General features: G+C 29.4%; 1 protein-coding gene across 1 annotated transcript in view; it reads left to right on the top strand.

Moving 5' to 3' along the window:
* Positions 1-14,236, top strand: part of LOC122270012 (1-phosphatidylinositol 4,5-bisphosphate phosphodiesterase) — a 69,882-nt gene that overhangs the window by 24,350 nt on the left and 31,296 nt on the right. Inside the window, exons 12-17 of the mRNA XM_087159387.1 lie at positions 2,301-2,394; positions 3,698-3,777; positions 9,164-9,248; positions 10,318-10,408; positions 11,282-11,386; positions 13,337-13,341. Of these exons, the coding sequence (XP_087015513.1) occupies positions 2,301-2,394; positions 3,698-3,777; positions 9,164-9,248; positions 10,318-10,408; positions 11,282-11,386; positions 13,337-13,341 (460 nt within the window). The remainder of the gene's footprint in view (positions 1-2,300; positions 2,395-3,697; positions 3,778-9,163; positions 9,249-10,317; positions 10,409-11,281; positions 11,387-13,336; positions 13,342-14,236) is intronic.

Raw genomic sequence — 14,236 nt, 5'->3', positions numbered from 1 at the left:
AATTTTTTCAAACTTCGTGGTTGGGCCGGGATAGCCTATTTGGTAGGGCACTGGGTCCATGTTCAAGAGTTCGCGTGTTCGTTCCTAGGCCGGCCGAAGACGTAGTAAATGATGACTGATGCACGTTACATCTGTCGAGTCGCAAAGTCCTCCATGTTCCCATAGCAAATCAATACCTCTGGGGGTACTGATGCAGGAGTTTCCTTGTCTTTTGCATTGGTCCAAAATTACAAGGCTACAGAGTTGAACATTAGTAGTCGTAAGCCCAAAATTGGGTCGGCTGTGCAATGACGGACATAAAATAAAATTAAAAAAAAACCTAGTGTTTGAAAAAAAAAAGATTTAGTCACTCAAAAATTATTATATTTATGCCATTTTTTTTCTTCAAACTTAATGGTTGGAGGCCGGGATAGCCTGGCTGGTAGGGCACTGGACGTATGTCAAACAGCTCGTGCGTTCGATCCCCTCCAACCAAAGGTTAATTTTCGGGTCACAAAGTACTCCATGTTTCCATAACAAATCATACCTTTGTGGGCACTGATCCAGGAGTTTACTTGTCTTCTGGATTGCGTTCAATATTACAAGCCTACGGAGTTGATCATTAGTAGTCGAAAACCCAAAAATTAGGTCGGCTGTTGATCGGAGGTTATAAAATAAAATAAAACTTAGAGGTTGAGCCGTGTTGGATCAGGGGATAGAGCGTGAAGTGAACCGGGTTCGAATATCAGCGACGGCTGGTCGATACGAATTCCGTACTCGGCTTGCACCGACCACAGTGCTGACATAAAATATCCTCAGCGGTAGATGGATCATGGTTTAGAGCAGTGGTGCGCAAACTTTTTTCGACTGCGACCCCTTTTGTAGAGAGAAAATTTTTGGCGACCCCTAGTGATAAATGTTCACAAATAAGATGTATATTTCGCGCATTTCTTTCGTTTCATCGAATAAAAACATCATCATATTTGACTCATATTAATTTTATTTATAATTTTAAGAAAATACTTTTTGTATAACACAAAAATCAGTAAATTGCCCTTTAATGAGATGTATGTGGCTGCAAGTTTCTAATTATCTCATCGATGTTTGGATGTATGTTGCTAATTGCAATTCGCATATCATCTTCAGGGTTTAAACGCGAGCGGTATTTTGTTTTTATTGAAACTAGTTTGCTAAATCCAGTTTCACATAAATACGTTGATGCAAATTGTATCAACACTTTGATGGCATTCCTGCATAAAATGGGATATTGTTTTTCCCCGGATAGACAAAATTTTTTGTCAAGGCTGAGTCTTAAATTGATTTCGACTCAGTAGTTCTCACTAATTTGAAGAGTTGTCAAAGGAAGAATATGTCAAAGGAAAATGGATCACGAATCCAACCATGATTTTCAGGGAAATCCTCGAATCTTCTCGAAAAATTTTTCTTTAACTTTTCAATGTGATTGGAAATGATGTTTTTAAATGTAAATATATCTATATTATTTTCCTTGATAAAATCGTTAAAGCAAGGGAACATGGTGTTGTTTTTATTCAGTTCAGTTTGCCAGAGACTAAGCTTATTCTTAAAAGCTTGAATTTTACTGGCTGCAGTTATGATAGTTGAATTCTCACCCTGCAAGCTCAAATTTAAGTCGTTAAGTTTTTCGAAAATATCAACTAAATAGCTCAGCTTCCCTAGCCAAACTTCATTGATATAATAACTTACCAATCTATGTTTCTTTTCGATTAAAAACATGTACACTTCATTTCTTAAATCAAATTGTCTTTCATTACTTTTTGTCTTTCAGGAAAATTGCTCAAATACAGAACAGTAACAGACAAAAGCAATAAACTGCAGTGTTTATCGAAAATTAAAAAGTGGAAGCCAATTGAGAGATACTTTATCAAAATATTGAATTTTTAACTTTCACTCTATTTTAACAACAACACGATCGTCCGATTTTGGAACTAATTGTAATAATTGAAGTAGTTAATGTGTTAAGTAATCAATCTATCGTAGTTTACCCCAAAATTGATGAATAATTGCGTAATTCTCTTATAACATTTTTTTAATTTCTGACAGTAAATTTCATCTACTGAGAATGGATAAGAAAAAGTTAAAACTAATTTATAGAAACGTTTTCGATCAAAAAAATTGCTTACTTTCCTGTAAAAGTAGAATGAGTTACAAGAAGAAAGAAAAGAAAAAGCTAAATGAACTATAAATCGCATTAAAACTCTATTATAAATATTTTTTATTTGTATTTTTTGAAACTGAGAACGATAAGTCATCCTAGCGTAATCACGTGATTATTTCTGTAGGTGTTTAGAATTGGATTGTTGGGATGGTAAAGGAGAAGACGAAGAACCTATAATTACCCATGGTAAAGCTATGTGTACAGACATTCTCTTCAAGGTATTAATTTGTATTAATTAAACTTTTACCATACATTTTCGATAATGAAATATGTAGATTTTGAAATTATGATACAATATATATGCCATCTTTTCATAGCCACGGAACTCACAATTTCGAGTTGTTTCAGTGATCTTATAATTTGTTTTTCTATCAGATTTAGTTTACAATATTTTTAGATTAGATGAGCTGGAGTTATGTAATGTCATTTGCGTTTAGCGAATGTAGCCTGTACCTGGTCTAATGATATTAAATTCAATTTTCATTTTAATTCCTGTTATAATGTTACATGATATATGCGTATTTTTTTAAAAAAAAGTGACATGCAAGTAAATTAGGGACATAAAAATACAAACACATTTGTATCAACAACAGTTTCAATAACTCATTCTATATAACTCTATGTTTAAAGAGACTTTGTATGTGTAAGACGTAGCTTTCAAAACGGAACAATTCAATCAATTATTTCAGAATATTTTTGTAAGGCTTCATTGAGTCTTGGTCAACAAAAGGAAGTTTTCTCACTTGAGTTGTATCTTTCACTGACAAGAGTTTTTTGTTTCGTTAAACTTTTCCTGGATGTTAAATAATCTTGAATTCTGAAGTGTTTCTGCTCACTTTTGTATCACAAATTACAATCAGTCTTAATTAGTATTAGTTATTTACCTTGAATTTTGTAGTTTTTATATTGTAAATTATGACCGATAGGACTGTGTAAAGGGCAGGGAACTGGCTTTGCATCAGAAAGGTTCAGGGTTCGAATCCCCGGCAAGACATGGATGCTCTTTCATTCTCTGTACTATCTGTCCTTACTGTGGTAGCAACGTTGGCCCACTTAAAATGGTGCCTCTGAAAGAGTTGCCAACAAGTCTGCCCTGTAAATGCCTGAATTGACGAAATGTTAACACAAGTAGGCATTGGAAATAAAAAAATAGCGTAAGTTATAAATGGACTTCTAAAGATTAAAATATAGCAAATTCTTTATTTAGAGATAATTTTTTTTTCATTCTTAAGTACAAAATAAAAACATCAGATATCACTGATTAAGAAAAATACTTTAATTAATTAGTAGCTAGATTGATGTCAGTGTTCGGGATTAAGTAAGTGTCTGGTGGGGAGAAAATCGGAAATGTCAAATAAAAAAGAAATTTTTTAATTTGACAGCAGAACAACATATGGATAAAAAAGAAGGTTTGAAGCATGGTTCTGATCGATGCGTCAGAGTAAAAAATAAAATAATTATAGCATTGAATTATAGCATATAATTATAGCACTGGACAAAATTCTCTCTTTTAATTCATAGGATGTAATTTACGCTATAAGGGACTGTGCTTTTGTTACTTCTGAATATCCAATTATTTTGTCTTTTGAAAACCATTGCTGGTAAGTGCATTTTTGTCGAATTTTTGTTAAAATATTTACGTTTACAATATAGACATCATTAGAATATAGTTCACAGACGATAAAATTGTATATATCTCTAACTGAACAGAGTTTTTAAGTAGTTTAAAATTATTAATATGAACTCAAGTACCTAATGATATTTGATGAAATAGTGTTGAAGCAGTTTGGAATTCTAGCTAATAGACATAATTGCATCTGTGTAAAGTCTTATAAAACTTTTTAAATTCCAATTTTCTTTCAGAGAATAATCAACAATTTATTTTTTACTCGTAACAGTTTTATTTTTTTTCAACCTTTAGGGCACCTGCTTGCTATCGCTCGTCAAACTTCAAAAGTGTACTTTATTTCAGATTGCTTCGCTAATTCTTTTATCCTTAATCTTATTTAAGACAGACGTTTTTATACTTTAAAATATTTTATAGTTTATTTAAATTATTTTAGAGGTTACGCCTTACGCTTGTTTTCATTGAGCTTTCTCATTAAAATAATCCCTAACACTTCCTCTTTAAGTGAAAGGAGAATATTTGGCTATGATTCTTTTCAAAAGATGGAAAAAAAATCGAATTTTTTCTTAGCTTCTTTGCGTTTTATGGAGAAAAAAAACCTCTAAAGCTTTACAGTTCTCTTAAAAAACTATAAATTTTTTTTAAAGAAAGCGAATTTTTTTTAATCGTCAGTTATAAGAATACGTAGCCGCAAAAAAAAGAAGAAAAATAAACTGAAAACTGTGTTCCCTTTACATTAAAAAATCCAAAACTTCTCAATACAAACTATTTAAATACTCAAAATCTAAATCGAAATATAAAACAAAATGAGACGTCCTATTCATTTCCAGACCTAAGAAGTCTGGTGATCTAAAAAATTATAATTCCCCAGCGAACAAATTTCATTTAACTGAATTACATTGTGTAGGAAAGATCTTCAATTTTGTCCATAAAATAACTAAAACATTAATGACCACATCAACATTTTAAATCAGAATGTTATATAAACCTTTCTTTAGAAGCGCATTTATACAGTTTCCTCCTCATCCGTCGCATTTATATTGTTTCATCCATCATGTCTGAAGTTTTTGGCGACGGCGCACAGTGGGACAAAATCAGAAAAATGCGGTCAAAATTAGAAAATTAACTTCAATGTTCTAGAAATTGATCACCTATAGGTTTTTTTGGTCACTGATTTCAAATATGAAGTCAAAATTTCAAAAAAACAAAATGGCGGATGATAATTGAAAAAATTGCAAATAAATAAATAAAAATTATTTAATAGTAGTTTTTGAGATCTTTGATTACAAATTTGTGGTTAATAATTTTAATAAATAAAGTAATGGATGTAAAATCGCAAATATTTATCAAAACAAATTTAAACTAAATAAATTGAATCAAAATATTTAAGATTGTTAATTACAAATTCGATTATCGAATTTAAGAAAAATAATGAATCTATTTTGCTAGATATAAAAAATTTTGAAAATGTTATAACAAAAATAATAATCTCAAGTTTATTTTTATAATTTTTTTTGTACATGAAGTATTATTTTTATGAAACAACGTTTTTTATTTATATTTAATATAAACAAACTACTTTGGCACTATTAATTTTTCATTTCTATAAAACATGAACTTGCTGAAGGATCTTCCAATAAATCGATAACGGCTTGAGGCATGCTACCACTTTTCCTACTAGGCAATTTTCGAAGAGAACTTATTACTGGATCTGACGAAATTAGAAACATATGTAATATGTCTTCATTCGTGTGTACTCTAGATATCTTTCTTGTGAACTTTTCACGGTAATTTCTAAAATCTTTATTCCTAGCCTCTTGGGCTTCTTCACTCATCATACCTATAGGTAATAAAGCTGATTTTAAAATATCATGTCCGTGAATCAATATCTTATGAACGCTAGCTGGCATTGGATACCACGAATACTCATTTACATAAAAATTTGCAAGTTCCAATGAATAATTGTAAAATTTAGAGGAATCAACTGCATATCCACTTGATAATGCTTTCAAAATGGTATTACACATTGAAATCAGATTTTCATTAAGTCCTGTAATTTCAGCAGACTTTTTCGAGTTTTCGAAAAAACGACGAGCCAGATTTCCGTCGTGCGTGGTACCCTTTCCTTGTATAATTATACCTACAGGTAAACCCATCTCTCTGTGAAACTTTTTCTTTATATTTTCTTCTCGGATTTCCACTTTTTCTTTCACATCTTTTCTTTTCTGCCAACACTTCACTTCAAGTCGTACAGAAACATGATATAACCACTCAAAAAAACGAATATAAGCGTGCAGTGTTGATAAACCGTATTCATAAAAATCTGTATTTATCTTCTTGGTCATTAGTTTCGTCAAGTCGTTCATCTCTTTTGGTGTAGCTCTGCATATATTGCATGTCTGAGCAGACTTTGTTTCAGTAATCGCATTGCACGTTTTTCCGTCAATCATTGTCATACCTAAAATATGCTTAACAACAAAAGATTGAGAATTATGTAAATTCACAGCTGTAGGGACCAGGTTTTTAATTTTAATGTCCATCATCAACTTCTCTTGTTGAATAGCATCAGTAGTTTCATTTTTGAACTCAAGTTTTACTGCTCTGCAATATCTTGTGGAAGAAGGTCTGGGATTTTGCCACAATATTATTTTTTTTTTAGGATCTCCGTTGCAAGTACCGTAAAGTTGTAGAGGCACTAAGCAAGTCATAAAAAGACTAGCATCTGAATTTGAGGAATCTTGAAAAATTTGCTTATACAGGGAATGACCACTACTGCCATCGCAACCCCATTTAGAAATCAAAGTTATGTTTTGCATTTTGTCTGCAGAAGTGTAAGCAAAAACATCTGATTGAACTTTTAAGATGCGTTGTGTTGTCAGATCTAGTAAGTCTTGAAGATTAATTTCAGCTTTCACTTCACTTATGCAGATAGAGACTTTCGATGGATAACAATGTGATTTAGCTTCTCGTACTTTGTAATAGGGTGGATAGACATTTATTTCACGTTCCAAGGCACTATTTCGAATATTTTGATATGCGTTTCTCGTTAATCCTGTTTGAACGATTAAAGCTAATGCTTCATCTGGTGAGTAAGCGTTAACATTGGAAGTTTTTTGTATCAAATTGGAGTTATTTAATTTTATTTCTCCAATAAATTTTACGGTTTCTGCATTGCCTTTAGATCGAAGGTGTCTTTTGCTCGCATCGAAAATTAATTGTGGTTCTGCTTCTTCACACAATTTTCGAAGTTTGCGTCTTTTAGTGCGTTCATTACTTGATGCATAATCTTTTTGCGGCCTACCACGTTTTACAGGAATTGATGTTGAATTTGAAACAGTTTCTATCAACAACAAAAAATAAATAAATGAAATAAAAATAAGAACAATAATTTACTCACATATTTTATATAAGTAATAAAAATTTTACAAATCATAGATAATTTACCTTTGTATTGGAATGTGTACAATTTCAATTCCGTGTCAAGCCAATCTTTATTTTTCTGGAGAAATAAATCTTTCTTGCGAGTGCATTTTTGCCACTTATTTTTAATAGTTGCATATATTTTTCTTAATTCTGATTTTTGCTGGCCATTCAAACTTTCAATATTAAACAACACTGCAACCGACTTATCAGCATTTTCGTATCGTTGTTGGGTCCAATTAGCATTACTTTCAATGAGAAATTCGAAAATTTGGCGTTTATATATTTTTGATGCCATCTTAAAAAAAATAATAAATATTTCAGAGAATAAGTTGCTATTTCATTACAGAGCATTTAATTTTGATATTTAATATAAGAAATATAAAAATGCCTACCGCAAATCACTAGCATAACTTGAAATTCACTCCGTTTAGAATGAAAAATGATAGTCGAAACACAATGAATGTGAAAATATTGAAAGCACTCCACTGACCTTGACGAAAAATGAATAATTTTTAAATCCGAAATTGTAGATTGTTCCTTTACATTTTGAGACTAAATATAATTACAAAATATGTAGTGCTGGCACCATTGTCATAAGGTTTGATTTAAGCAGCAATTTAAAAAAAATGACAAGATTGTTCAGCCAAGTAGATATAAGAAAATCTTTATTATAAAAATGACGCGAACTATAAAAATCGATATATCAGTCAAATTCGCAAATATTCGCAGCTAATTTTTTTTTAGTTCTTGAGTATATATACCAAACAAATGTACAAAATTTTTTTTTTACCTCGGCAACGTAAGGCTTTTTTTATAGAGCACCCTAAAGTTGCAATTTCATTGTACAGAGCAGAAATAGGAAAATGGCTCTGATTTTAATAGTATTTATATAAAATAATGAATTAATATATATCTTAGAAATACATTTATGTATAAATCATGCATAGTTTTAATATTTTTATTTACTATAAGGAGTTACCATATTAATAAGAATTTAACTGAAAACTTTAATTTTTTTTATTTCGACTTTGTTTCCATTTAAATGCTATTTCCATTAATAAACCAAAAAAATAAAATACACCGTCTTATTCCTTGGACATTTTACTACAAAAAACCATATTGAGATTTTTTTTTCTTATAACTTCATTTTTTTTATTTTTGACCGCGAAAAAAGACTTTTGTTCCACAGTGCGGCGCCAGTGATGACCAGGGCAGTTACTTTTTTTTGTTTGTATTTTTATATTACATAAAATGTTTCTTAAAATTGCACCATTCAAGTTAAAATTTTCTTTTTCTTTAATGAAATATTAAGGTCTCACCGAAGTTTTAATAAGTAAGAATTTTCAACTTACCCCCAAGGTATTTGGCGAATTTTTTCACCTACCGGTAAGTTAGTATAGCTGGAGCAGTTTTTACTATTTTTTTTAATAAATTTAACATTAATTTTTAAATGTTTTCCATCGTTTTATTTTAGCAAACTATTTTTAGCAGCAATAGTAATATTTCGCGTAAGTATAACAGAAAAACTAGATGACTCAAAAACGAAAATAAATTCTAATTAGTTCTGTTCTTAATTTATTAGTTTCGCGATTTCCTCATGTAGCTGGATAGTCAGATCAAAGAAGGGAAAAATACAGACTCTGATTTTTTTCTGTAGAAAAACCCTAATAAATTATAAAAAAATTCTTAAATATCCCCAAATTACTAGTTATTTTTAATAAACATAATCATTAAAAGCATTGCCTCATAGTTTATATTGAGAATTCATATTGAAATATAACTTACTTTTGGCACGAAGGACACGAATTCCGAGCTTGTTTTATTCCTCAAGTTTTTGATATACCTAAAAATACCGTTTTAAATATTTAAAATAAATCTATATTATTATTGATATATTTTGGTTGATATAACGAATATTTCGAAATATATTATTGTAGCAAAAAACAACAATACAAACTTGCTAAGTATTGCGATGATATATTTGGGGATCTACTTCTAAAAGAACCTATACCTGGTTTTCCGGTAAGTTACTTTTTATTTTTACTTATTAGAAAGATTTAGGAATTTCATTTTACATCCCACATGTTAACATACGAATGTTCTAAGCAGAGCAGTTACAATAGGTAGCGTGAAACATGTTACGTGAAAATATAAAATTTTTTAAATGTTTTTTTTCCCATCAAATATAGATTACGGGACAACTTACGGTTACGTGACTTTTCGCTTAGAATTTATTCCAATACATTTACGTTTTTTTTTTTAATGTAAAAGTTTAAAAAATAACAAATTTTATTCTTCATTTGATTCAAATGATTTTATTCACCACGACATACGTAATTAAAAATATAAGTAAGAACCCTGAAAATGGTACAATAGAGTTGGTAGGTGCTGGTGTGACTAAAGAAATTGCAAATTACTTTTGTGCTTCTGCTCTACATTTTCATTATCCCTGTGAAAAATCTGCAGCAAAAATCAAAAAAGTGGCGGTTATATATGCCAGTACATTAAAAATATATACAAGAGTACTAAACTTTCACTTTCTTTGTAATTTTTATTTTAAATTTGGGGATAAATTACGAGATTTAGCTGAGCGGCTTTTTATTTAAAAAGATAAATATAAAAAGTCGCTCGTGGTGGTAGATCAATTATTTAATTTTTAGAGTTTATTTCTTAGGCACAAGAAAATCTTATTCACCATTATATATTCAGAGCATAAATGTCATTCTTTTAATCTAAAATCATGTGCATGCGATTTTTTTTAAAGTTAAAATAGTCGCAATTACTAGAAAATATGTGTTTAATTAGAGCACGTGTGTCATAGTACCTAATTGTTTTCTAAAAGTGCTTTGACGTAGATAAAAAAAAGGATAAATTTCCACCCTTTTGCGGGAAATAGAATTACTACGCCATATTAATTAGTCAATTCATATCTATAAGATATTTCAATGTAGATCATGTTTTTTTCCTTCGTTATTTTATACAGTCGTATTACGATATTAAAATTTTTTTCTCTTGCTTATTTCAGTTCTTGAATTTTCCTTCTTCTGTTAGTAGTTTTTATTAAATTAATATTGTGATTAATTTTTGTCAGTTAGAACCTGGAAAGCTACTTCCAAGTCCTAATGATTTGAAACGAAAAATTCTCATTAAAAATAAGCGACTGAAGCCAGAAGTTGAAAAACGTGAGTATTTTACAATTACATTTAAAGTAATCGACATTTTAGTTTACTTTTTTTTGTAACAACACATAATTTGATTTGTTAAATTGGATGAAAAATAAACTAGAACGAACTTTCATTCTGGCGTATTTAACTTTCGGTTGTCTATTTGTTTCAGAATTTTTGTTTGAGATGTTTTCCGTGTTATCTCATTGAAATTTAGTTTTTGAAGCTAAGATTGTAACGATTAGCCTTTCGTTTAAGTGTTAGGTGTAAAATCTTGAGGTGACTTGAAACATGAAGTTTGTCATAAAAAACCTTGATCTTGATTCTTGACTCAACTGAGCAAGCTCTTTATTTCAAATTTTATTAGTCTGTGCTTTTTTTATGTGTTAGTTAGTACAAAAAAGCAACTTGCAAATCTAAAATTTTTTTTTGCAAAAAAAAAAGAAAGATTAAAGTGATTAAAAAAATGATAAAAGTTGGAAGTAAAATTTAAACATAAAAAAAAAATCAGAATCATGTGATTAGAATTATTAAACGTTTGCGAGATATCTTTTTTTAAAAGAGAAAACTAACTCTAAAGAGGAAGAAGAAAGAATTAACCATCTAACAAATGGCTCGATATGGGAACACTAGATATATACTGTTAATCAATAACTTGGACATTCAGTATATGTAATATTTCTGAGATAACGATCTATTGTAGTTTGAAATGCTGACTCATATTTCAATTTTAAAAAATTGTTCTTATCGTTGTAAAATAACTACAATTAATCTCCTTAAAGATCTCTAAATTATGAAATGTTTAAATAATGCGTATTCCACTTATGTTTGTGTATTAACATGATTTTATATAAAAATTTGTTTTCTTTTCCTTGCAAACGTACTGAATAGAGGAATTAGAATTGTTTTTGAGAGGTCAATTGGGAAATGAGGAAGATGATGACGATACAGACGCTGCGACTAACAACACAGGAACCGCCCAAACTCCCTCTGAAGGTATTTTTTTTCTAAACAAGAAGCAAAATAATATATATTTGAATTTTTAACAGTACTATTTCTTAAATATTAGTGCTTAAAACTGTAATAGCTCATAATTTGCTTAAAATAATATTCATTTTCGGTTAAAAGCAATATTTGAGTAATTGCTTTTCTGAAAACAAGCAGCTATTCAAATATCGCAACATGTAAATATTGTAATACACGATATATTTTGTGCCATCTAGACAAATGCGAGTAAAACTTTGATTGCGAAGCTATGCCGTATAATCAGTGCAGTACAGATAATTCCAGATAATTCTATTTCAGAATTCCTGCTAGTCTTAAAATTGATAGTAGATTTACAGCTAATAGAAAATTTCTCTTCTTTTTTTTAAAGACACCACATTAACACTTAGAGGTATGGTAGATCAGAAGTTTTTTACAGAATTATAGTAATTGATAAGTAATCTGTAGTGCTAGCCACCACTATATTAAATGAAGAAGATTCGCTTTTCATTTGATACCATTTTTGCTTAATTTTTTTTAAAAGCCCTTTAGGAATCTTGGGAGTTGTGTAAAAAACAAGCACTTCCTGAAAATGTATTGACTTGTTAAATGCAATAAGGTCTTGATAAATACATTGTTGACTGCTAAATTGTCGAAATTAAATATTTATTTAAGTACTTTAGAAATGGTACTACGTTTGGTATTATAATTGATACTTTAAAAGAGTTTTTGAACATGATTTCAAGATTTTACAAAGCGAATTTTGAGTTGAATATCAGCATTGTGTGTTAGTTTATTAGAGCAGTGTGTACTAGTTTATTTATAAATAAAAAAAAATCCTCCTTAAATTAAAAATTTTGCTCCTAAATTTGAAAAAAAAAAATTACAAATATTTGATTGTCAAGATGGAATCAAATGTTTTGATAATATTCTCAAAATGTTTTAAAAATATGAAAAATGAGAATATTGAAAATATAGATTATGAATGCTATATGTAAAAATATGCGGATGAGGGCCAAATGAGTTTTTTTAACTGACCCATATGAAAGTATTATATTATACAAATAATAATACTGAAATAAGATTAATTCGTAGAAGAACACATGTTCCATTTCTTTTATAATCTTATTTTTAGTAATATTAATGAGTACACCATTTATAAGATCTACAATTATTATTTAGATAGCTAATAGTATTCAAACGCAAATATTTGAGGTAATTGTCTTTGAATACTCAAATGAAATTATCATCTAAAATAAATTCTTTCCTTATAAGAATTCTTAAAATTGCATGGGATAACATGTATATACACAGATTTTTTTTATATACTGTTTATCATTTGTTTAACTCGTATAATTAACGCTTATTTTAACAATGAAGACTTACGTAAAACTTTTCCATTAGTCTGACGCACAATTTTTATGAATCTATCAGTGCCTCTGTATATATACAAATCTGTATGTTTGAATCTTTTGATTGGTTGAAATTTCAATAAAAACTTATTTTCGTTACCGATGCTGTTTTGTTACTTACAAATTTACTGTCTCTTATGTGATACAATTATTAATTTTCTTACTGTTGCGAATTTTATACCTTAAAACAGAACTTTGAATAAATACACATAATTACAAAGGTATCAACGCAAGTGTATAGTATTGCATTTTTAAGCTTTATAGACAACAATAATTACTTATTAAGAATATCACAAGTCGCAAGTTGATTTTTGCTCTAAAAGTTATTTAAGCTAATCAGGCTCAAATTTATTATTTTTTTTATTTAAGAGGGTTATATTTCTTGGACATTTAAAATGGTAACAAGTTTTATGCCTTATTTTTTTTTTTTTTTTTTTTTTTTTTTTTGATTTAACTATTTGGACATTTTTTGTGATTTTGATCAATACTGTTAAGAGAAATTTAAACAAATATATCCGACACCCAATAATTATAAAATGAAGTTTTCAAGGGCCAGTAAAATTAAACAAATTAAGTTTACCTTAATTATTATTTTATTTCCGTCTAAAATATAGTAGGGAGGTAAGACTTTCAAGTAGTTTATGACCAATCTACTTTTTAGTATTGATACGAATGAAAATTTTTTTGTTGTCTAGCTTTGCAATTTTTTTAGGACTGTTTTATATGTTCTGAAAAATTGCATCATTTTGATATTAGGGTTGCTCGAAAAGTAATTTCGTTTATTCCCAACGGAGGACTTAATTTTATTTTTTCACAGCTTAGTTCACACTTAAGTTGCATATCGTTATATATTTTGAGAGCTGATTTAACAACTCTTGCTTGTAAAAAAAGTTCGATTGATTATACGCAAAAGTTTTTGGTTCATTCTCTTTCAAATATGGAAAAGGAAAAGCAGAATTTTCGGCATATTTTACATTTTTACTATCGAAAAGACGAAAATACTGTTCAAGCAAGAAAAAAAAAAACTATCTGATGTGTATGGAAAAAATGTATAAACAGTACGCCAGTGGTAAAACGGGTCTGCAAATTTTGATTCAGTAGAATTTCAATTAACATGCACCAAGCCTGTTTAAGATGATGAAGACATTAATTGATGCAAATAAGTGAATAACAACTTGTGAGATTGCTGAGAGACGAAATTGATCGAATTCGACTGTTCGACTAAAGGTTTTATCTCAAATATCGGCATATGGGTTCCTCATGACCTTATGGAAAGAAATTTGTGCTGTCGCGTTGATGTCCATGATTTGCTTCTCAAGCGTCAAGACAATTATCCATTTTGAAGCCATCATCACTGGGGACAAGAAATGGATTGTCTACAACAATGTTCTGATCTACTCAAAATGTTTTAAAAGTAAAATCTTTACTTTAAATACGAAGTCAAAAATCA

This window comes from Parasteatoda tepidariorum, chromosome 3 (genome assembly GCF_982258835.1).
Source record: "Parasteatoda tepidariorum strain Cologne lab strain chromosome 3, Ptep-v5.0, whole genome shotgun sequence".
In the NCBI taxonomy this organism is placed as follows: domain Eukaryota; kingdom Metazoa; phylum Arthropoda; class Arachnida; order Araneae; family Theridiidae; genus Parasteatoda; species Parasteatoda tepidariorum.
This window is presented reverse-complemented; position numbering and strand designations above follow the sequence as displayed.